The sequence below is a fragment of the Melampsora larici-populina genome (genome assembly GCF_000204055.1).
Source record: "Melampsora larici-populina 98AG31 unplaced genomic scaffold MELLAscaffold_55, whole genome shotgun sequence".
In the NCBI taxonomy this organism is placed as follows: domain Eukaryota; kingdom Fungi; phylum Basidiomycota; class Pucciniomycetes; order Pucciniales; family Melampsoraceae; genus Melampsora; species Melampsora laricis-populina.
The window spans coordinates 126,945-148,775 of NW_006768819.1; the positions used below are offsets into that span (position 1 = coordinate 126,945).

Genomic DNA, 21,831 nt, shown 5'->3' on the forward strand with positions numbered 1-21,831 from the left:
TGAGAAACTCACACGGGGCGAGGGAGTAAGTCGTTAGTGAAGTTGATGAGGTAAACGATTTGGTTTAAATAAACCTTTTGACATGTGTTTTAAAGGAATATAAAAGTCTATTAAACCAAAGAGAAAGAACTTGTGTCATGATGTGATCAAGAGCTACAAGAATGTTTTTCTAGCATGAGACGTGGATGGAATCTGATTTGAGTGAATTCTTTCTTTCGTTCTTGTTTCCGACTTGTCACTTGAGTGTCTGTAAAAGGATTGAAGTTGAAGAGCATTAAATTTAAAATGTGTATAAGTTGAAACCGATTCAACGATTGTGGCCATTTTGAGATGTGTTGAAGGGTTTTAAGACCAAGATTTATGAAGATGTTGTTTGTTAGAGATAGAGCCGATACCGATTCGGGTCGGTGTTTGAACACACACCGCATATATGTAACCCTACAATTTTATAAAACTGAGGGAAATGTTAATGGTCATCAATCAAGGATGTTAAAAGTGAGTAAATGATGAAGTCATGAAGCCTTATGAATAACACTCTGGGGAATATTGTATGTAAGATCTCTTGTGAATTCATCATAGACTGACCAACCAACAAGCTTTAATCAGATAGATATACAATTTTCTAGAATTAGCTAAGCCTATAAACATAATCAAACTTATAAGCAAGATTATTGTAATTCTGAACTTCAAGCGAAAAGAAAGAATCCGTGAATTAAGAGTAAGGATAAGAAGGAAAAGTTTGACAGGTGTTTTTGACAAGTCAAGAGTCAAGAGTCAAGACAGCTCAAGAGTCAAGAGTCAGTCAAGAAGACAGCATAAAGATCTTGAGATCTCACTCATCAATGATATCACTTAAAACCAAACTCAACCGAATTCATCATCGCCATCATCATCATCATTACATAATAAGTAGTAGTACTTATCAATCGATCAATCCATCCATCCATCCATCTTCATCAAATCCATCAACTTCTTAACTAAAACATCAACACAACAACACCCTTGATTCTCTCTCTCTCTCTATCTATGATTTCATTCTTGTAGTCTGAATAATTCTTCGTAACATTAATTAAAAGTAATAATTCAAGACCCTTTTGATTCATACTACAAATCACCTATCACTCTTCTCATCATTCTTCTTCAAATCTCAACGCATCCCAATCCAAATTACAATCTTACCCATCGATCCTCATTCATTCAGAATATTAATCCAAAAAAACCTCAGTAGTCACATTCATCGATCGTATGTACAGTCTGCGTTTGATCTCGACTGATCTTTAACCCTCATCGGTTCATCACATTGATACTCCACTAAATCAAACAAACATTTAAGAAAAAAAAACCTGTAACTTTTCACTCAGGTTACCCACTCCCAAAAATCTTTATACATACGATTCACCTAGTACATACAGACATTCTCTAGGGAATATATAAATCCAGTGGCACCCTTTCATCTTGATTATAGACACCACTCAGTCTTGAATCAGACTTATCATCATTTGTACTACTCATATACAATTCTAGTCCTTCTCAACTTCATCTCTCCTCTTTTTTTTGGATATCTTCTCAGACCTTCTGATCCTTAAGAGCTATATTTACTCCATCAGGGTTGTATAAAATCGTCTCCCAATTCAATCGATTCCCTTCTCTTGTCAGACTACACATATATCTACCACCACTACATATATCTCAGTCACCATATCAATTCCTCAATCCATTAACTCAGTCTTTGAATTTCCTCGACTAAATACATATAGAGACGGGGATTCCTCTATCATTCCATCAGAAGTTATATATACCTCTATATCATCCTCTCTGCTTCTTCTTCATCTTCTTGTTTTGCTTTTTCCTGATTAGCCAGTTATTATTCTTCTGATCAATCATGTCTAACTCATCAGAGATTCCAATCCCAATTGCTTCTAGTTCAACATTTCAATCTACTTCATCTTGCTCAAAGATCTCAACTTCTGTCCAGATGTCGGATGGCACTTGCCTTCCTCTTTCTTTTCGTAATTCTGGATTCTCTCGCTTTCCATTTACTACTCATTCTAGCTCTCCATCTCATCATGGTCCTCAATCTGTTGAAATGTCCTCTTCACCATTTCGACCATCATCTCAATCTAAACCATCGGCCGCTCTATCATTCTCACTCGAAGCTGGTTTCTCTTTATCACCTGCGGGCTTTCATCCGGCTTCCTTTACCGGTCCTGGTTCATTCGGTGCCTCTCATCTGGCCCGCATGGAGTCAGCCTTTTGTCAAAACTTCGTTTGTTGCGCGATCCCTTTACGCGATTTACATGATTTACTTGAGCATTTTGAACAAGCTCATTGTCACGCCGGTGATATCGTTGGAGTCGATGGTTTCGAAGGTGTTACACTAGATCAAATGGCAGCAGGTGTGGGTCTTTCCGCCGAACTCGGTCTTGGTCCTGGCACCGCCCCTCAGAATAATAACTCCGATTCCAATGCTCGTCGCCGTCGTCGTCCACCATCAGTTTCAGTCACTTCACGCGCCGCACCTGCCTCACACACTTTACATGAGCTGAGATTTGAGGATGAAGAAGAATGGAGCTCAGGACATGATACAAGTCGAAGTGGTTCACCGGCTCATCTCAACCGGTCCCCTCTACAATCACATTCAGAGATGCAAACCGGTTCAGAAGTTGAAGAGGACACAATGACTCGATTAGGAAAGACATTGAGGGAAACACTTGGAACTCTAAGACCTAATCCGATCACCATCGATCGATCTCGTAATTCCTCAAATTCACGTTCTCGGTCTGGTTCACTTTCCGAATCTCATGATGATAGAACTTCAGCAGCCGATCGAGCACTTTCAGATTTAATCGCAAGTTTCAGATCTAAAGCGCGTGGAAATCGACATGATCCTCTTCAAAGTTCAAGACATTCGAAACATGATAATGGAAATACAAATGGGTTCTTTGGGCGAATTGGAGTTGCACCAAGCGAGTTGGATGGTAGAAATCATCGAATGGAAGGAGGAGCCATCGATCCAGCCGTCTTACTCGAAAGTCACCCATTTGAAGGAACTGATGGACTAACCGATTCATTTGGTGATGATGATATTCCTGATCATCTTCAACTTGATCCAGAGCAACTTTTAAAACATCAACAACAGCAGAGACGTAGAAGGAGACCGAATGTGGACCCGGTGACAGGTTTGACTCCTACTGGTCGATTACCACGCCCTTGGACACCGGTTTCAGAAAAACCTTTCAAGTGTTCGGTACCGGGATGTGAGAAAGCTTATAAACAGCAGAACGGATTGAAATATCACAAAACACATGGACATTCTTCTCAGGTAGAGTATTTAGTTGATCGCACTCTCTATTCCAAAAGATTGATCTTTGTGTTTGTTGACTATGAATCCCATTATTTCAACAGGCCATTCTCACAGCCGACGAAGAATCCAAAGCGTTCATATGCCATGACATTGTATGTGGGAAAAGATACAAGAAGTGAGTTAAGAAACGATCAAAAGAGTGAAACTTGAATTGAGAATCCAAAGAGAGAATCTCATCCGTCCCTTGAAATCCCTATCATCAGTATGAACGGTTTAAGATACCATTATCAACATACAGGACCACATGGAGCGTTGGGGATCCAATTACTTTCACTTGGAGTTCACCCACCTCCTCAATATCCTCCTGGTCATAAGAAATCTTCGATGATCAACTCTAGTAATCCTTCGTTTTGTCCGCCGGCTTCTTCTTCTTGTTCTTCGCCTCCGTCTTTTTGAAGGAGCTAGCTTTCGAATCTGATCTCGTTGTGAAGTTTATTTTATTTTGGTTTTCATCTTCTTCTTGAGGTTTCTGTTGTCTTGTTTTCTGTTTGAGTTCTCTATTTCTTTCTTCTCCCCTTCTTTTTTGTTTTTTCTTCTTTTGAGTGGTAGAGATTCAGATTGGGTTTCATATTCTTTGGTGTATGTTTGCTTGGAGTAGGTTATGAGAATTAGAAAAATTAGATTGCAAAGTCCGCTTTTGAAAAGTCAGTCTTTTCTCTTTCTTGTTTCCTTTCGTTCGATTTACTGATTTAAACTTCATTTCATAGGAACAAACTCGTTTGTCGAAGTGTCTATATCTTTTTCCGGACCACATTGTAAAGCTTTTTTTAAAAAGGTTTTGGTTTTCAATTAAGTTTTCGATCAGAAGTTTGTCAAGGCTTCGAAAAAAAAATACAATGTGGCGATGAAAGAAAAAGAAAATGAAGAAAAACCTTGAAAAGATGAAATCTATAAAAATCTTTGGAAAGGCAAGTTGTTATTAGGTTGAAGGATCGTTTTTTCCTTTATATATCCCTTTTTCTTTTTCTTTTCCTTTTTTTTTGTTTCACTCTCTCGTTGTTTCTTTTCATCTTTGTTCTTTGATTGTCTGGTCACCTTTTTTTTCTTTTTTTTCATCTTTTTCTTTTTCAACTTGACCAGACTAAAGGAGGAAAGGAGAAAAAAGCTAAAAAAAAAAGAAATTGATGGTTATGAGAAAGGTATATGAAAAAATCTTCTTTGTTTGTGTTTTTACCTTATCTATATATATACTGCTAGAAAAAAAAATTAACTTTTAGAAATTATTAATAATCAATATACATAGGATCCCAGTATATCCACCCCCCTATTTTGGTCCACGCACCCCCTTAAAAGCTTAAGTGGTTTTGGTCAAGCCTTAGGCCAAATTTGACAAAGTGCCTCAAACCTTGGGATCGACTCCCCAGGAGCGAGGAGGGCATGGTCGCATCCGCGGAACTTTGGGAACGTTCCCTAAAAAACTGTTCCCAAAGGCATTTGGGAACATTTTCAAATCAGTATTGTAACACCCCCGAGAACTTAGCCGAACATAGCCAGACAGCTGTCATGGTTGCGGCGTAAATATGTCCTAATACGTCTCATAAGGTCTCACAACAAAATTCGAGTCTGGAAAGACCTCAATATTTTAGATGGATGTCCTTCCCCGTTGATTGTGATGCTGAATAAATCACAATTTCAATCCAAGCACCCCTAACATGACCACATGTTTAATATAGAGACACATCACTGACTCATCTTGAGGCCAATAAGATCAGACAGTTCAGGCTTTCTCATTTTCACAAGCGCGCAAAGAGGGCCTTATCATCCTCAGCTTAAAGAGGATGAATAAATTGTGAACCATGCATCTTGCCCATTGCAACTAGTTTCTCTCAGAATCTGTGCGTCAGTGACTAAAGATGAACTCTTGAACCCTTGTGATGCAAGCATGAGCTCTACCAAGCTCCAAGCTGGTATGTATTACTTCCTCATGGTCACTAGGAGTGCTCACACTCTCTACCATTCAATCCATCTTGAAGCTCCTCCCTTTGAACTTCGCATCAATACGTGTATAAGGTCAGCCTGAGTCAGTCAACTTCCCCTCAAGATCTAGACCTCACTTACCCACCCCACTTTTGAAACCCAATCTTTGATCCTGTTATCTTTCTCTTCATGCCCATAACCAGGTTATATTATCACAGTCTTGCTTGTGCACGTCGAATCTGGCCAAGAAGTCCTTTGACAGTCGAGCTGAATCAACCGACTGGATTTCACTGTGAAGGACCTCGCTGCAGATCAAAACCTATCCACTCGTCCCGTTACTATAATCCCAAACATCAACCCAACAAGCCATTGATTGGTCTATTGGTAAGTCCTTTTCTAAGATCATATGTTGTTTGATCAATGTAGCTGAGGTAAAACTCGCAACTGATTGCTTCTGAGTGCATTTAAGTGCCCACTTGAAATAAACAACAAAGGAGCATTTCAAACGTACAGCCGCTTAGAGTACCTTCAAGATATCTGTACCCTGAATTACAAGGCTACTTTGCAAGAAAGCGGAACAGAGTCCAGTTGTTCCGTTCAGCATAATAGGCTCAAGCGAACCAACACCCCCACATCAAATATGCCACAGGTCAAGCGCTCACGTTTACCTTGCTCAGGTATCATTGATGTCAGTGCACATATCGGACCAGGCAAGGCTGGCAATAGACAATGCACCTGGGCTGCTTGTCCTGATGTACGTGCATTATCCATAACGTTTCATGTTGTATATGGCGGATTGACATCTATGATTGAGACCATTCGTCTGTAGTGTTGTCGCAAACAGCGTGAATCCACTGGATTGAAGTGTCACACCCATGAAATGGGGGAGCGGTCCAAGATTGTAGTGCACAACACCCAACCCTTTCTTCAAAGTGTCATTGAATCAGCCGGAACCAGTGGTGTGACTCAAACTTCGATCACTAATGCAAACCCACCTGCAAAGGTTGGTGGATCTGATTTACTCGGTCCGACCCCACCGGTACACCCTCTGGTATTGTCACCTTTGACCATGCGCGCGTACCATCTCAATCGATCAAACAAAGAAGAATATAGGCGTGCTGCTGAGGCTGCTGAGGCAAGTTACGATAAAAATATTTCAATATCACTCTGGTTAAAGGTGCAGTAACTTCTTCTCTCAAAACTTGCATCATAATGATTACTAATGTATGTTTTGTGTGTTAGGCTGAAAGCGACCCAGTTCAATTTTTATTTGCATCAAAAGCATTGAAAAATTACGCGATATCAGAATGTGAACCTTTGATGCTATATGTAAAAGCTGAAGTCCCAGATTGGAACCAGTGCCTTCGAGTATACGATGTTAAAGCTGATTGATGGGTAAGATACATATTGTAAAGCTTATTTGATTGTAAAGCAGCTTTTTATAATGACTATATTTCTCATTTTGATTTTAACCGACTTTAGAATATAACATCAGTTTCCACCACCATCGCTATGTTGTCCTCAATCCGAGAGGCTTTGGTCTGCATGACATCGGTGGATCCTAAAGAGTGTCACGGGGTAATGGAATTACAGGAGCGGCTAGTCCCAGTGAGCCGAACTCATATCAAGAGCATTGTAGACTTGCTGAGAGCGACACCAACACCAACAACCTTCAACTTACCAGCAAGGAGTCCTGCTCGATCAAGCTCAATATCATCCATGATTGGGTCAGACCAATCTTCCAGCCTCGATTTCGCACGTCTTGATCATGTCAAAGGGAAAGGAAGAGGATTAATTTCAGATAATCCTTCAACTCTATCCTTTCCTTCGCTGTCACCAAAATCTCCATCATCATCTCTTTCCGGGGCTCAAGATGACAATTCAAATGTGCAACCAGAATCCGTCAAAGAGTGCAGGGGCCCCAAATTTTCATGCGACATACTCAACAACGAAGCCAATCCACCCTCTGCTGACTATCTCCTCTCAGCAATTGACTCAACTCGCGGAAAAGTGACTGGACCTGTTGCCACTTTCAAACATACTATGTCATCTTCAAATATTATCAATAGTAGGAACAATTTATCTCAATCGGTGGTGCCAGATCCATCTCAGCAAGAGGATGCTGCAACTTTATCTTCATCTCTCCCAGAGATCACAAGAGCGTCAACAAGGAGATCGAAAAAGACTGGTCTTCTGGTAATTTTTTTCACATTCCAACTATATCAAAGCTGTATTGATCAATTCATCTGATGTTTTGCTTTCTCAGTGGCCCTCATCTGAAATGCCAATGAAGCGCCTTATCGAATGGTATCTGGAACATCAGAAGGAAAGGGGTAAGCAGAAAGTATGGGAGAGTTTTTTTTCACCCGAGTTCAAGTGGGATCATACCTCCATGTATCGATACCATCGATGGATCAAGAATGTCACCACCGAGCGTTGGGCTGAGTGGTTCCTGCAGTGTGAGAAAGATGGTATGCCTGCGACGTTTGAAACTGCAAAGTCAGCAGATCACTTTGCAAAAGAATTGGCATCATCACGGTAATTCATTAAGTAAATCTTCAATTGAATCATTTCTTTGCAGCGAGTATTTACAAACTTGCCTTTTTTATCATGTGTTATCTTACTTAATATGCATCTTTCTCATGAGCGCGTCCTAATATTACATTTTCAACTAATTAATTACATTCAATTGTGTTTGTTTGAGTCGAGTTTTGTTTATTTTAGAGTGATCTTTGATTAGTTTTAAATGTATGTCATGGATCGATCACCGAGATTTAAGCGACTTATCTCAACCTGATCAATGAGTAACTTTGAAACAATCTGTGTTATAGAACCAATTCGCAAATGACTGCATACGATACAAAATTGACCCTGTGTTTTTATAAACCAGTCATATGACAGCCATGGTTATACACTGGAATATAACAGCCAAATATAGGTTCACTATACTTGGGTATGAGCTCAACATATGGTTGAGCTGTGATGAGCCTTTTTGACTTTGAGAGTCACCAAAATCTTGATCGATCGACTTGATCGATCGACTTGATCTTGGTAAATTTGATTGAACTGATTGAACTGATTGACTAACTTGCTTGATTCACTCATTTCACTCAATTCACTCGGTCCTGACCTAATCAAACAGTTTGTCTGTCTAAAACATCCAGGATACCTTACCGGTGGTGTGTTGTGTTTTGAGTCTTACTTTGTCACAAACAAAATAAATAAAATCCAAGATTTGGTTTTGGTTTTGGTTTTGGGAGATAAGAGATTTAAAAAAAATGTGCAGCTTGTCTAGATCAGACATGTGAAAGGATTAGTTTGTGTGAAAAACATGTGATATCAGCTAGGTAATTTGATCTCTTGAATCATCTGTTTTCACTGTTATGGGTTTGAGATCAGGTTAAGATAATGGAATTTCATTGTATTAAAAAGATGGAGTTGAAGCCAATAAATATGATACAAATGGAATGGTATGTGTAATTGATGATGAATAAGATATTACAGCCGTTTCATGAATGATTGATTTTTTTTTCAAAAAGTCGTCGCGGTGACAAAACCGAGTTTTGTTTTATTGCCCTGCTTTGTACAGTTTTGATCACTAGAAGAATCCTCGTGAGAGGATTCCCAATATCCCCTCCGGTCATCTGTCACCCCTATCTCAATGCAGATCATATTCGATTCTCACTCACTCGATGGGGTGTGTCCTTGGCGAAGGGCCCCTTTTCTGATCTGGTACGTGACTCGCACTTATCTCTAACCTCGTTTTTCATCCCTCTCTGCCCTTCTCACCGTTGCCCATCACATGCTGAGTTCCGTCAAAAATGCCTTTCAACACTTACAGCCCAGACCTCAAGGTTGCAATTGTGCGAATGGTCTTGCGAGGGATGAGCTACCCGGATATTGTCCGTACATTAGGACTCCAGGTTTCGATCGCTTCGGTTCGACGTTGGTATATCCTCTACCGCACTACACGCTCGGTGGTTACCGATCCTAATCTTTGGATGGATCAAGGCGCTCCGACTCGGCTGGACGATGAACAGCGGCGCTTCCTCATGGATTCCCTCGACGGCGATCCCACCCTTTATTTGGACGAGCTGAAATCAAAACTTCGTGAAACATTCAATATCAACCTATCAACTGGTAATCTATTCAATGAAATCAAGTCTCGACTAAACCTTACCCGAAAAAAAGTGCGAACGGTCCATCCAAACCAAAGTCCAATTGCTCGAGGCCAATATGTCGCAAGAATTTTTGGCATTGATGTGTGATGTCTGGTCTTTGCTGGTAGGTTGTCCCACATTTTTCCTTCTTTTAATGATATTATTTGCTGACAATTAATTCCAGATGAGAGCAGCCTAACCAAGCAGCGCGTGTATCGAGATTACGCCAGGTCTTGCCGCGGACAGCGAACCCGTCGCCTGCAACGTGCAACTACTGCGAATCGATGGACGATCCTACCAGCGATCTCCATGAGTGGAATTGTTGGTCTTCAAGTGATTGAGGGGGGTTACAACCGAGTGAGATTCGAGGAGTATCTAGAATTTCATCTGGTAAGCTTTCATCTTTTTGGTTCATGTTGATTGGTCAGCTGATTCACTTCCTACGACTGTAGTTGCCATTCATGCAACCATGGCCGGCTAGGAACTCGGTTCTCGTGATGGATAATGCCAGAATCCATCACGGTGGCCGAATTCCTGACCTCTGTGCCGCTCGGGGGATTCGACTTATCTACCTCCCAGCGTACAGCCCCGACTTCAATCCAATTGAAAAGGGGTTCTCGCCATTGAAGGCCAATCTTCGCCGATCAGGAATTCTACATCGGGATCTCACTAAAGATCAGGAGAAAGAAGCGATTTGGGTCGCTTGTATGGACATATTCACCGAGGAGCTGACAACTTCTCTATTTAGAGGTTCTGGTTATTTTTAGTACGAAATTGACTGTTAAAGTTGAAGGACACCCATCCATTCTTGCTGTGACTTATAGATGGCTTGTAAACTTTCCTAAATTTTGCTCACTGGACTTGAATTCAATTTTTTTTTCTTTCGGCTATGAATGCCAACAATGTGGTATTCACACTTCTACTATAATTAAAATGTGTAGTGCAAGAGAGTGGAGTGAGTCTGACTTTGAATTTAACATATGATTGATTCCTTTGTTTTATGACAATGAGAAAAATGAACGAGTGAGAAAAGGAAAGCTCAAACGAGCAACTTTCCATTGCTAACAAATGTGTAATCAAATTTGTTAGAAGATGAGTAATGAACTTTGATACAAAGTTTGTGACCTTTGATCAAGTTCTCTGTCTCAAAAGCATTGTTATGGAGACAAAAAGCGTTCACAACGATATGGGATGAGGCATGCGTGTGTTTCGAGGTAGTTGGGGCTTAAGGATATCAGGTCAAACTAACCCAATAAAAGACCATTATATCTCCATCATTCAGAGTGTGTTTGACCGATACATCTGATTTTTTGACAGGATGAAGAAGATGGTTGAAAAGAAACAACATCAGAGATGATGTCCTCAGTGTCATCATATCGGACAAGTCACAGACATTGTCTCAGTCCGTATCGATCATCAGTACTCAAACCTGCTCTAATCAATGAATGTAATCACGGTAGGATCTTTGCTTTAAGACACCAATTAAATTTGGGAAACATCATAGTAGTCAATCATTGAATAAGCAAAAACCACACCAAAAGTATTCAGACAATTGAAGACACCAGGTTGTAAAAGATAGGAAACAATAGCATGTCTTTTGAAAAAGTAACAAGATCGATAACCAAAATAGAGGTCGCTTCAGTGGAAGCGACCACATGGAAACCATGACAAATTGGAATAGAATGAGGTGTGAAACCGACAATGACAATTGTCTTTTTGTAATTAAAGCAACACTCTGAGGGTTTGTCATCTCAAGACATGATTTCGATGTCGTCTGAGGTCAACGTTCTGTCTACAAAATCATCTTCCAAACCTTCTTCAAACTCTTCTCCAAAATCCTCTTTGAAATCTCCTTCAGAACCTGAGCCGGTCATATCAATGACCTTCGGATCTTGAAGGGATGGATCGATGTGAGCGTCTTGTCCTGCACCCGCTAGAAATGGAAATGAAAACAAACAATATGTTAGTCACGGTAAGTTGAGGTGATTCGAGTGCCGTGGATACCAAACTCACCTTGGTTGGAGGTGGAAGTGGAAGTGGATTGTGCAACACCTGGTTTATCTGGAAGACTCGGTCTGCCAGAATGGATCGCCTTCAATTTCTTGTTGGCCAAAGAGGGACCACTAATCCTGTGTTTCAGATTGGAAGTGTGCGCATCTTTGGAAGTCGATTTGTCACCACGACATTTGGATTTCTTCATTATCTCGCGGTAAGCTTGAGAATTAGGAGGCATATCCAAAGTCGCAGTTCCATTGATCTAGCCGACACAGATAAATGAGCTAAAATTGAACATACAGAGAAATTTAGGAATACTGACAATTGCTTTTGCCCAGATATGTGCGCCTTGCAGTGAAAAATGATAACGGAAGGTTGGGTCCCAGGGGGCTCTCAAAATTTCGCCACCATCGCCACCCGGACCAATCTGGCTATGACGGTGGATGAGCTTGTCCACAAGCTCCCAAGAGTTCCGTTCATCTTGATGTTCCTGGAAATACAAACAAGGTCCTTTGATCAGCTCTGCCAAGAGAAGATTTTGAAGCTAGGCACACCTTGATCTCCAAAGGCGTTAAAGTCTTCTTGTTTAAAAGTCGATCAGTGGCTGAAACCTGATGAAATCGAAACAATCAACTCGGGAGCGCTTCTTAATCAAAATAGAAAAACAAAACTAACCGCGGCCAATTCACGCTTCTTTTGAGCATCACTAGGGGTACTGATGGTAAGGTCTCCAATTTTGGTTTTGGACCTATCGATTGTGTCCACAAATTCCTGCCACTCTGTGTACGAACTGAGGGTGAATGGGGTCTTTCCAACCTTGACTTTCCATATCAACTCCTTGGCCATCTCCCCAGTCAGAATGACCTCGTTCATCCCCTCTCGCATTTCCCCAATCACGTTGCCACACAAAACCTTGAATTCATTCAGACTCTTACCTATAAGACAGGCACGTACAAATTTGCCTTTTCCGGTCGGAAGGTTGTTAGAATTGATAACTGTAAAGGTCTTCTTTGGTTTAGACTTTGTGGATCCTCCAATGCGGACTTGTGGCTCGTCCGGCTCGTCCTCAAAAGCAATCTTGAACTCGACATTGATTTTGACCTCATGGGTTTTATCAAATTTCACTCGTGCTGGAGAACCGGGTTTGGGAAGCAAATTCCCTCCAGCTTGGCGAGCTGGGGAATCTGGTCCATCGTGAATAAGTGGAGGGTCCTCAAAGACTAGTGAAGAGGTATGTCAGTGGAAGGCAAGGGAGATAGTGGCTGAAAGATAGAAATATGCTCACGTGAATTCATCCAACCTTGTTCTTGAATCAAAGACATAATGGTCGCGTTGATGGAAAGTATTCCGAATAGCTACAAACAGAGGAGTTGAGTCAGACACGAAGGATGATGATTGAAATGTTTTTGAGAGGTCAATTGAGAAAAGAGTCAACAAACAGTGATCGTTTGGAAGGTGCGGAGAGAGAAATCACGTCCAGAGGCGGATGGGAAAGGTGATTCGATGTCTCTTGAAGAGGGATATTGATCACCAGAGCTTGAGGCAGGTACGTCCTCCCAGACACTTCGAGAAAGAGTGAAAAGGGGGATGGAATCAGAAATTCCATCCCCAAGGGTTGTTTTGGGGTTCTCTTCCATGCATGAGCTTGACGAGAGCTTGCCTTATGGCAGATAGTGGGTGTGGTGTGACAGTCGAACGACCGGAAGAAGGCCTGCAAATAGCTGCAAATCCACTAGTGCCCGTTAAGATTGTAACGGGCGCGGCGAACGCGCAAGATATGCTTACTTAAGCTTAAGTGCATGTAAAGTCTTTAAGCTGGGTTGTGCCACTTTTATCCAATTTTTCTGCTGCGGGGATCACTTTTCTCAAAAAAAAATTGCAACCTTTCATGAAACGGCTGTATATAAAGAGAAATTCAAACTGACAGCGGAAATGGACTTTGTTGAGCAAGGTGTGATGGGATGTTACAGCAGAACTTCGTTTTGCGGACAAGCTTTGAAATTAGAGATTGGTTCCGTACACGTATCATCTCTTCTAAAAAAAACCTGTAGTTTATCTCATGCATGCCGCGGCATATGGATAGAAAGCGACCATACCATGCGTTTGTAATCTCGGCTGCAGACCCATTGAAGCGCCAGTTACCATTGGGTTTCTTTAGGAATGGCCAGAGCTTTGGATCGTTATATTTACGGCACTGAGCATCTTTTTCCGAGTGCGTGCGCATATGAAATGGGTCTACTGGTCGAATGGTTCCCTTGAACCTGCCCAGTGCCGGAACATCCTTCCTAAGAGATTTGTCAAATGTACATGAGTTGTCAAAGAATTGTATTGGTGGAAGGACTGGAAATTTCCGTTCAAGGATCTCCTGTGGACCAAGATCACATGAATTGTTAGGCTTAGTATGTAAACAAAGGCAAAAATGGAACTAACCCTGACTAATATGACAGACTCGGCTCGATACATTGTTTCTCTAGCCAGTGTAATACCACATGTGGCAACAAAAAGGAGATCGTTGTGTGTCTTTGCGTTGGAGCAAATCGGCTTCTTGTAGACTGGCTGAGCGGCCTCTTCTCCATCACGCCCAGCTTCATGGGTGCGATCTGACTCATCTCCCTCCACCAAAGCGTCAATGTTGAAAGCATCGGTATCAGCATTGAGCGCTGCTGTTGGATCCTCGGGTAGTTTTGCACCTGTTCTCTGGTTAAAGGCCAATGCAGCATGAGAGCGAGTTCTCTTTTCATGTCGAATTTGAATAGCTTCCTGATGCTCGGGTAGGTTGCATGCCTTGGAGTTGCCAATGGCATCAAGGGTACAGGGCTGTGCGTGGCAGAGTTTCCCAAGGAGTAAATCATGAGCAGGACAATATCTATCCTTTGGTGTCTCAAGCATTACAGTGCACGGCGGTGGATTGATGATCTCCGGATTTAATGATACAAGCTGTTCCTTGGTAGCACTGCATCGAGGATGTCCAATTGTAATTCCATCCATGGCTATGGCTCGGAGAGCTGGTGACATCAGAAGGTAAATCAAGAGTGTGATTAATCAGGTATGAAGAATTACTAGCTAATTATGTAATATTTAATCTTACCCAAACCTCCTCCTTCAACATTAGGGTCTTCCAGGATTTCTGTGCATTCCGAGCACATGTGATCAATATAGGGACTTCCCTCAAGTTCGGTCCATGTGAGAACGGTCAACTTTGATTTTTGAAAGCGATGGCGAGATCCTCCAGAGTTTGATACACTCATTGGAATGTTCCGGAGGTTGAATTGTCGGAGCAAGCGATGTACATCTAACGCAGTAGTGCAACAGTGGTCGGAAAGTGTTGGCCTGAAGTTTTCAGTTTTGAAATGATTTGGGGCATCCTCCAGCAGTTTGTGACTGCTATTGTAGATAGTTACGAGATTATATACTGATACGCTGACAAAACCAAAGTGAGCATGAGTGTTAGATTTTTGATTTGGGTAAGGATCCGCAAGAAATGAATATGTTTGTGATGACTTACTGGGCTAGGGATTGTGCATAGTTAAAAAATTCAAGCAGTCGTATTGTCATGAAATAATGCATATTGACTTGAATACAATCTGGATCATTTCTTGTTGTATCTAGATAGTAGGTGCGCTGCCCATTCTTCTTGGAAGAATATGACGCCCAATAGCTGGTCTTGCAATCTGCACAAGATGAAATCAATATGTGGTTAGAATATATATTTTGTTTAGATCAATAAATTATGATATTAATGGAGTACTGACGTCGGCAATAGGTGGTGTGGTGCCGAACTGACTTGACGCCATCAAGATCATATAGATATGCACACAGAGCCACCCTTCTTTCCAATCGACCCTGGCATTTGTGACTGGGGCATTTGTCTTTGTAAGGCGGCCAAAATATCCGTTCCGCGATATCAAGTGCGCCAGGCTCTTGATCTTGACTCAATCCCTTATCTCGAATTAGAGCAACAGGTTCAATGTAAGATGATTCCAGGCTGGAGTAAAGTACTGTCCATAGTACTTCCCAAGTTCCAGGTACTAGAGGCTCAGGCAAAACACTATTGAGATATTCATATGGTGCATTGTCTTGGTTGACTTTGATTGAGGCTTGATTGATCTTTATAAAATGGCTGGCAACCGTAACAAATTGGAACACATCTTCGCTGTCGAGGGTGTCTAGCACAGAGGGGAACTGAGATAATTGTCGATATATTTCAGAAAAACGCATGTTGCCGGCCTATATAGCTAAGTGAATGTTCTCTAAAGATGTGAACAATTTAAAGAGGTGTGCGTTGTTGTATATGGTCCCCAGGATTGGGATTTCAGCATGTCCGATGGAGGCTGAGCTGACTATCTATGTAGTTACAATGATAATGAAACAATGTGTGCGAATATGGATGCAAGTAGATTTATTGACACCTCGCAGGGCGTTGTGTGAATTTTAATAGACGAAAGAGTTAGGTCTTAGCTCCTGTATATGGTTAGGGAACATTCCCTATAACGTTTCTAGGGAACGTTCCCAAAGTTCCTCGAGTGCGACCATGTTCTGGGAGCGAGGGATCAGTTGGAACGTTGGTTTTGGTAGGCCCGATTTTCAATGAAAAAAGCGACGATATTTGCATTTGCATGCTTCACAATGATGTTCAAATCATTGACAAGTTTTATGCTCACAGGGAATTGTTGGCAAGAAGGACTCACAAAAATATCAATCTCAATCAGAGAATCATGCCGAGCAGTGAGATAGACAATGATCTATGTACATACATGTGTTTTAAATAGATTTGAGAAAGTTCTCTAGAAGGCTCTGATTGTGTTAAGAGATTGTGTTTTCATAAGTCGGGTGAATTGAAAAGTGAAGTTTTTTTTTGGTTTGGCACGAAACGATCCCAAAGTTAGATCGATTACTTAGAGATGAATGTATGTAATTGAAAAAGTCATCTAATGCAAGTTATAGACCTTCAGTTAGCATAAAAACATGAAAAGCGTCAAGTTTTTTATTTTTGAACCGATCTAAATCATCTATGTAGGATGTCATTTTCATGAAGTCTGGCTTGTTGACGTTGAAGGGCGAAGTGGGCATGTGGTTCGATTGTGACCGGTACCAGTCTGGTGACAAACTCCGCATCTATTACCGTTTGTTTGTTTGTTGTATCACTCAAAATTTGAGTCGATGTGTTTGTTTTTGTTCAAAGCTCCTCGAGGTCTGCCACGTGTCTTGATTGGTGCTGGCTCAATGACAGCGGGGGATGGAGTTTCAAGGACTTGAACCAGACTTTCCTCAACAAGTCGCTGTTGATGAGGAGGTAAGATTTGATGTCGGTCCTTGATGTTCTGTAGAATATCATCCAGCCCGGCTGATTGGCGCTCGAGACGATCTGGTACAGTTCGTTCCAGATGCCAGTGTACATGAAAGTGCTCCGGAGAAAGCTGACCACCCGAGTTGACAAGCTGCTTTATAAAATGAGCACAAGGGAGTCCCATTGAGGTGGAAAATACATATGAGCAGGATGATGAGTTGTCCAACGAGTGTGATTTTTGATATTGTTTGAAGACCTGTGTCGGATCAGATGGAGAGATGAGTGATCAGTGGATGGCGACTAAACAAACTGATTGGGGTGAGATTTGACAGTTAATTACCTCTAGTAATGCGTACTGAGAAATATGTCGATTGACATGATCCCAAAACTTTGTTCTCAGTTGTGTCAATATATGAGTGCGATCAACATCAATTTTGTGAAAGATGCGGTTGCGTTGTTGTTGACAAGCTAGTAATAGCTTTCTGTAGACTGTTTCCAAGTCGCCATTTGTGTTAGGTATCCAGCCTTTGACGTTGGCATGTCCTCCCTCGATTCGAGATGTGACTGTATGACCGAAATGTGGAACATTCTTGGTCCAAGCAAGTACAAATTTTTCTTTATGTCCAATCCAAGTTTTACAGATATAGTCGTAAGCTTTGGTAGGGATAGTGGTTTTGAGTTTTGCTAGATTCTGATCGAAGATGTCTGGGGTTATTGAATTGCATAACTCGTTCCACTGAACCTCAAACTTTTCCCAGTCCGGGGTTGAGAAGTAGGTCTTGATATTTGATAAGATGTTGTTCTCGATGTGCCACTTGCAAAGCAAGTTTTTTGAATCGGGAAAGACTTTGTTGATTGCATTCATGAGTGCTAGCTCTCGATTGGTGACTACAGCTTTGGATGTTAGAATTTGTGGTCCGTAGCAATCCCTCAACTGATTCAAAGCCCATACATAATTTTCTTTACTTTCACTTTGCATGAAACAGAAGCCTAAAGACAAAGACTGGTGGGTTGAAGAGGCACCCATGATGTGTAGGAGCGGAAACTTGGCTCTAAATCAAGAAAGGAGTTTAAGAGTAAGTGGAATTTCTTTGTTAGACGGCTTGGAGAAATTAACATTACTGGTTTGTATTGTAAGTTGAATCCATCAATAGAATGTCAGTTGTGCCAAATTCCTTGGCCGCCGATACACAGACAGTTGGTGCATAGAATAATCGCAGCAATTGGCCGTCATCATTTTGTACGTATCAGTGGAAGACATTTGTTGTTTGAAGGGTATCTAGCAGGACTTCGAGTGATGAACGTCCTTGCATTATTTCACTACACTTTCTTTTCTTTATGTTATAGATGTCCTGTGCGGTGCTGAGGTTGCTAGGGTCGGAAGCCTTCAGTGTACTCAATATTACTCGTGGAGGTGCCCCACCACGATCCATTGCTAGGATGTTCTCGTGTTGCGTCTCCGTCAGCCTTCGTTCAGCGGGTATTTCAGAGAGTGTTGTTGAGCGTTCGTGGTTATGTGTATTGTTCATTATTTTGATCGTCCACTGAAGACCTTCAATGCGTAACAGCTGAGCATACCACTCACAACCTAGGAGATGACTTGATGTCATGCAAACTCTGGTGTCCAACTGTTTTTGTTTACCACTATGAGCGCAGACCAAGCGAATTTTTCGAACACGTTTTTGAGAATCCGTCTTTTAACCAGCCTTCTTGAGAGAGTATCCAGCATTCTTAGCACACATCCGTATTGCACTTTCAGCTTCCTCTAAAGATGGATAGGCTTCGAGTAGACCACTGAAATCCATTGAGAGACTGTGTTGGTGGTGAGAAAAGCTGAAGGGACTAAGAAGTGTGTGAAGATTTATGTGGACCTGGTACGGTACACTGGGGCAGGACAGATTGAGTTGTGTGGCTTAAGGCTTGACCAAAACCACTTAAGCTTTTAAGGGGGTGCGTGGAACAAAATAGGGGGGTGGATATACTGGGATCCTATACATATTCAAATTTATTCTTTGATGGAAGAAAGAGGATTGAAAAAGTGTCTTTTTTTTGGTATTGGGTTTTGATTGGATAAACTTGAGGAATTACGGTACTCAAAACGATCAACTTAACATGAGCCCCTCTTCCGACGCGGCCACGTCCGCTCTCGAAGAGGGGCTTAGGGCATAGACTCCGACCTTGGCCTGAGACCAGCAGGAATTTCAGGCACTTTTGCTTCAAATCCTTTTCTGAGGGCTCTAAACATCCTCGAAGCTTGCAAGAAATTCAAGAGTGCTTCTTCAATGTCTTTGAACGTGGCCGCGTCGGCAGAGGGGCTTATCTTAAGCTTATCAAAACAACTAGGTCCAAGCTACCTTTTTCAAAAACCTAGATTCTAGATCACTATGATAATGAGAAAGCAAGCTGGTTTGGAACTTTAAGTAGGATAATGCGTCAAAGATTCCACTGGAGGAAAGGATTCATTGCATGTTATGATAAGGTCTGCTTTTACGGCCGCCTATAGCCCTCCTGAATTGCCGCATAGGTTGATTGCATTGATCTCCGCCGGATCAACAACAACATGGGGGGCAGTTTATGGGTCGCTTTTTAGGCTTGTGTTTAAGGGGTTTGGTAGGCTTGTCAGGCTTGTGAGGATCGTCACGAGTTTTGAGGGATCTTCATGAGCCAGTGAGATTTGTTTTTGTTTAGAGACAGGTATCAAATCAATCAGTCAAATAATGTACACTACGGTCCAATCAGGACATCCGGCGGATGTCCTGTCTCGCAATATCCAACGGACATCCGGCTGATCTCCGTTGATCATCCTCACAGAGGAGGTCGCGCGGATGAGAGCAAGGACATCGGCGCGATATCCTTGCTTTAGGTTCCGCGCGACGCTGAGAGACCTGATTGAATTGGCAGAAATGCATTCAATCGGTTCTGGGTAACCGCAGCCCAGTGCGACTTTTTGTAGTTCTCGATTTGGGGTAATAGGGTCATTTGACCAGCGGCAAATTACATATGTGGTGAGCGAGCGAGAGTCTGCAATTTCATTCATTGGGATCATCAGAAGAGTAAACACACTCGAAAAACAACAATAACAAAAAGATGAGTCAAGACTTGTATAAAAGAGAGTAGGGTCATTTGACCAGTGATTAATTGCACAGGAGCGAGCGTCAGTTCGGGATGTCTGTCGATGGGATCATGAAAAAGATAAGTAAAAACACTCGAAAAAAAAGAAAACAAATAAAATTAAAAAGAAAAAGGGTCTAGACTTGTATAAACAAAAGACGAATACAAGTCCGAAGGTACTGAAGAGGAAGAAGGAGGAGAAAGTGCGAGAAGAAAGAGGAGGAAAGTCTTCAGCTGAAGTAGGCTGAAGTTCAAGACTCAAGTACTTCGAAGTTTTCTCAAGGTCTCAGGCCCCTGCCAAGACCTGAGCACGCTGTGGGACATGTCCCAGGGTTCCTTGTTGGGTGTCAAACGGACTCAAATCGTTGACAGCCAGGACCCAAAAGACATCGCGAGGATATCTTGCGGTCACCCGCGCGATGTCTTTGGGGAGGATGAACAACGGACATCCTCAGCTGTCAACCGTTGACCCGTAGTGTATGAGATTAGAGAGGACCCTGGAATGCTCCTACTAAGGCGTCTGACCAAAAATGTCAGGTTTTGGCCTGTTTGAGCTCAGATGTATCTGTCCAAAAATGTCGGGTTTTGGGTTTTGGGGGGTTTACCGCGCATATGTATCTGACCAGAAATGTTGGGAAATTGGTCCTTTTGTGACATTTATGGGGTTTGAACCCACAGTAGTGTGGTTTTTGTCAAATGACCGGAGCTTTTTTGCGGATACCGGGGCTTTTACCCGGGTTTTGAGGCTTCTACCCGGGTATCAAGGCTTTTCTCCGGGCCCGTCGCTTGGAGGTATCTGACCAAAAATGTCGGGTTTTGCCAAAAAAAAATTTGCGACCAGCGTAATGTCGGGTTTTACGTCAGACGCCTCAGTAGGCGCATTCCAGGGTCCTGATTAGAGTAACGATCGTTGATGGTCAAAAGATTTACTTACAATCTCTTTTTGACGATAGGAGTGAACTCTACAAATCTTCGTTGTAAGACGTCACGAGTCACACTAGTGACATCAAATAAGTTATGGGTTAGGTAAAGTTTCTGAGAGCAGTTGTAGCAAGATAAAGGAGGATGTTAAGGTTTTGCTCACGGTTGGTCAACTTGAACAAGGCTGGCGGAGATTGTGGCTAATATAAGAATCAAGAGAGGATTGTGAAAGATTGAGTGTGAATAGATGTAATAGAGATAATAATATGGATTATGTAAGTAGCTGTGTTAAGAATTCACTGACCAGCTAGAGCAGTAGTAATGAGCACTTTGAAGAAAAGCATGAGAAATTCTTTGAGGATTGAGTCTTGATGGGATCACTTCAAGATGTAAAGTCTGAAGGAGATCTAGTAAGTTTTGGTGTGAGAGGGAATGAAGGATTTGTTGAAGTGGCTCTTATAAAGTTTTGACCAACGGGCGCCTGGAAACGTCAAACTCGACTTTGTATAAGTCCCTCGCCAACGGCCCGATTATGTATCGCGTGAGGTGGAAATGTAAGTACCACCCACTTTGGTAAAAAGAAAGTTGCAATCTATAATTCAATACAACTTTCACATCACGGTGAGAAATTTTTCATTAACTTCTTCGAGCTCGATTATCAACCAAATCTCACTGTCGCTTCATCACTCTCAATTATCTTTGTACATACCAGCTCTGATTCTCAAACTTCAGTTATAGTTCTTTTACGAGTATTTCAAGTTTTTGAAGGTGATAAATCAAATCAAGTTCAAATTGAATGAGTTTGAATGAGAAAGAGAAAACAGTTGAAATTGAAACCTGAATCACAAGAAGTTGGGTTGGAATAGGTTGGAATCTCAACAATGGACCAGCTGCGCTTCAGGCCAGTAAACGGAAGCGCAACGGGATTTGCGCTGCCGTAAATCTCCACCTGGGCAGCGCAGCATATGACCCTTGAGCTGCCGACAGAAGCGGTCTATTGCTGCAATCAAAACCTTGGCCTAAAAACGTAGTGTCTTGCAGCGCAACGCGCTGCCAAATGATAAAAACAAACAAAT

The 21,831-nt window shown here is 41.9% G+C and overlaps 4 protein-coding genes across 4 annotated transcripts; 2 read left to right on the forward strand and 2 right to left on the reverse strand.

Moving 5' to 3' along the window:
* Window positions 1–1,882: 1,882 nt before the first annotated feature.
* Window positions 1,883–3,760, forward strand: MELLADRAFT_111572 (uncharacterized protein; the record flags this gene model as incomplete). The annotated part of the gene is made up of 2 exons (XM_007415908.1): window positions 1,883–3,479; window positions 3,603–3,760. 2 exons carry the CDS (start codon window positions 1,883–1,885, stop codon window positions 3,758–3,760), a joined length of 1,755 nt encoding a protein of 584 aa, XP_007415970.1.
* A 1,710-nt stretch (window positions 3,761–5,470) lies between these two features.
* On the forward strand, window positions 5,471–6,673 carry MELLADRAFT_93023 (uncharacterized protein; the record flags this gene model as incomplete). The annotated part of the gene is made up of 4 exons (XM_007415909.1): window positions 5,471–5,665; window positions 5,751–6,035; window positions 6,111–6,458; window positions 6,524–6,673. 4 exons carry the CDS (start codon window positions 5,471–5,473, stop codon window positions 6,671–6,673), a joined length of 978 nt encoding a protein of 325 aa, XP_007415971.1.
* A 4,519-nt stretch (window positions 6,674–11,192) lies between these two features.
* On the reverse strand, window positions 11,193–13,073 carry MELLADRAFT_111573 (uncharacterized protein; the record flags this gene model as incomplete). Its single annotated transcript, XM_007415980.1, has 6 exons — window positions 11,193–11,374; window positions 11,455–11,698; window positions 11,991–12,047; window positions 12,112–12,656; window positions 12,722–12,791; window positions 12,876–13,073. 6 exons carry the CDS (start codon window positions 13,071–13,073, stop codon window positions 11,193–11,195), a joined length of 1,296 nt encoding a protein of 431 aa, XP_007416042.1.
* Window positions 13,074–13,790: 717 nt separating this feature from the next.
* On the reverse strand, window positions 13,791–15,654 carry MELLADRAFT_93025 (uncharacterized protein; the record flags this gene model as incomplete). The annotated part of the gene is made up of 6 exons (XM_007415979.1): window positions 13,791–13,801; window positions 13,867–13,884; window positions 13,926–14,441; window positions 14,525–14,856; window positions 14,942–15,107; window positions 15,189–15,654. 6 exons carry the CDS (start codon window positions 15,652–15,654, stop codon window positions 13,791–13,793), a joined length of 1,509 nt encoding a protein of 502 aa, XP_007416041.1.
* Window positions 15,655–21,831: the final 6,177 nt, after the last annotated feature.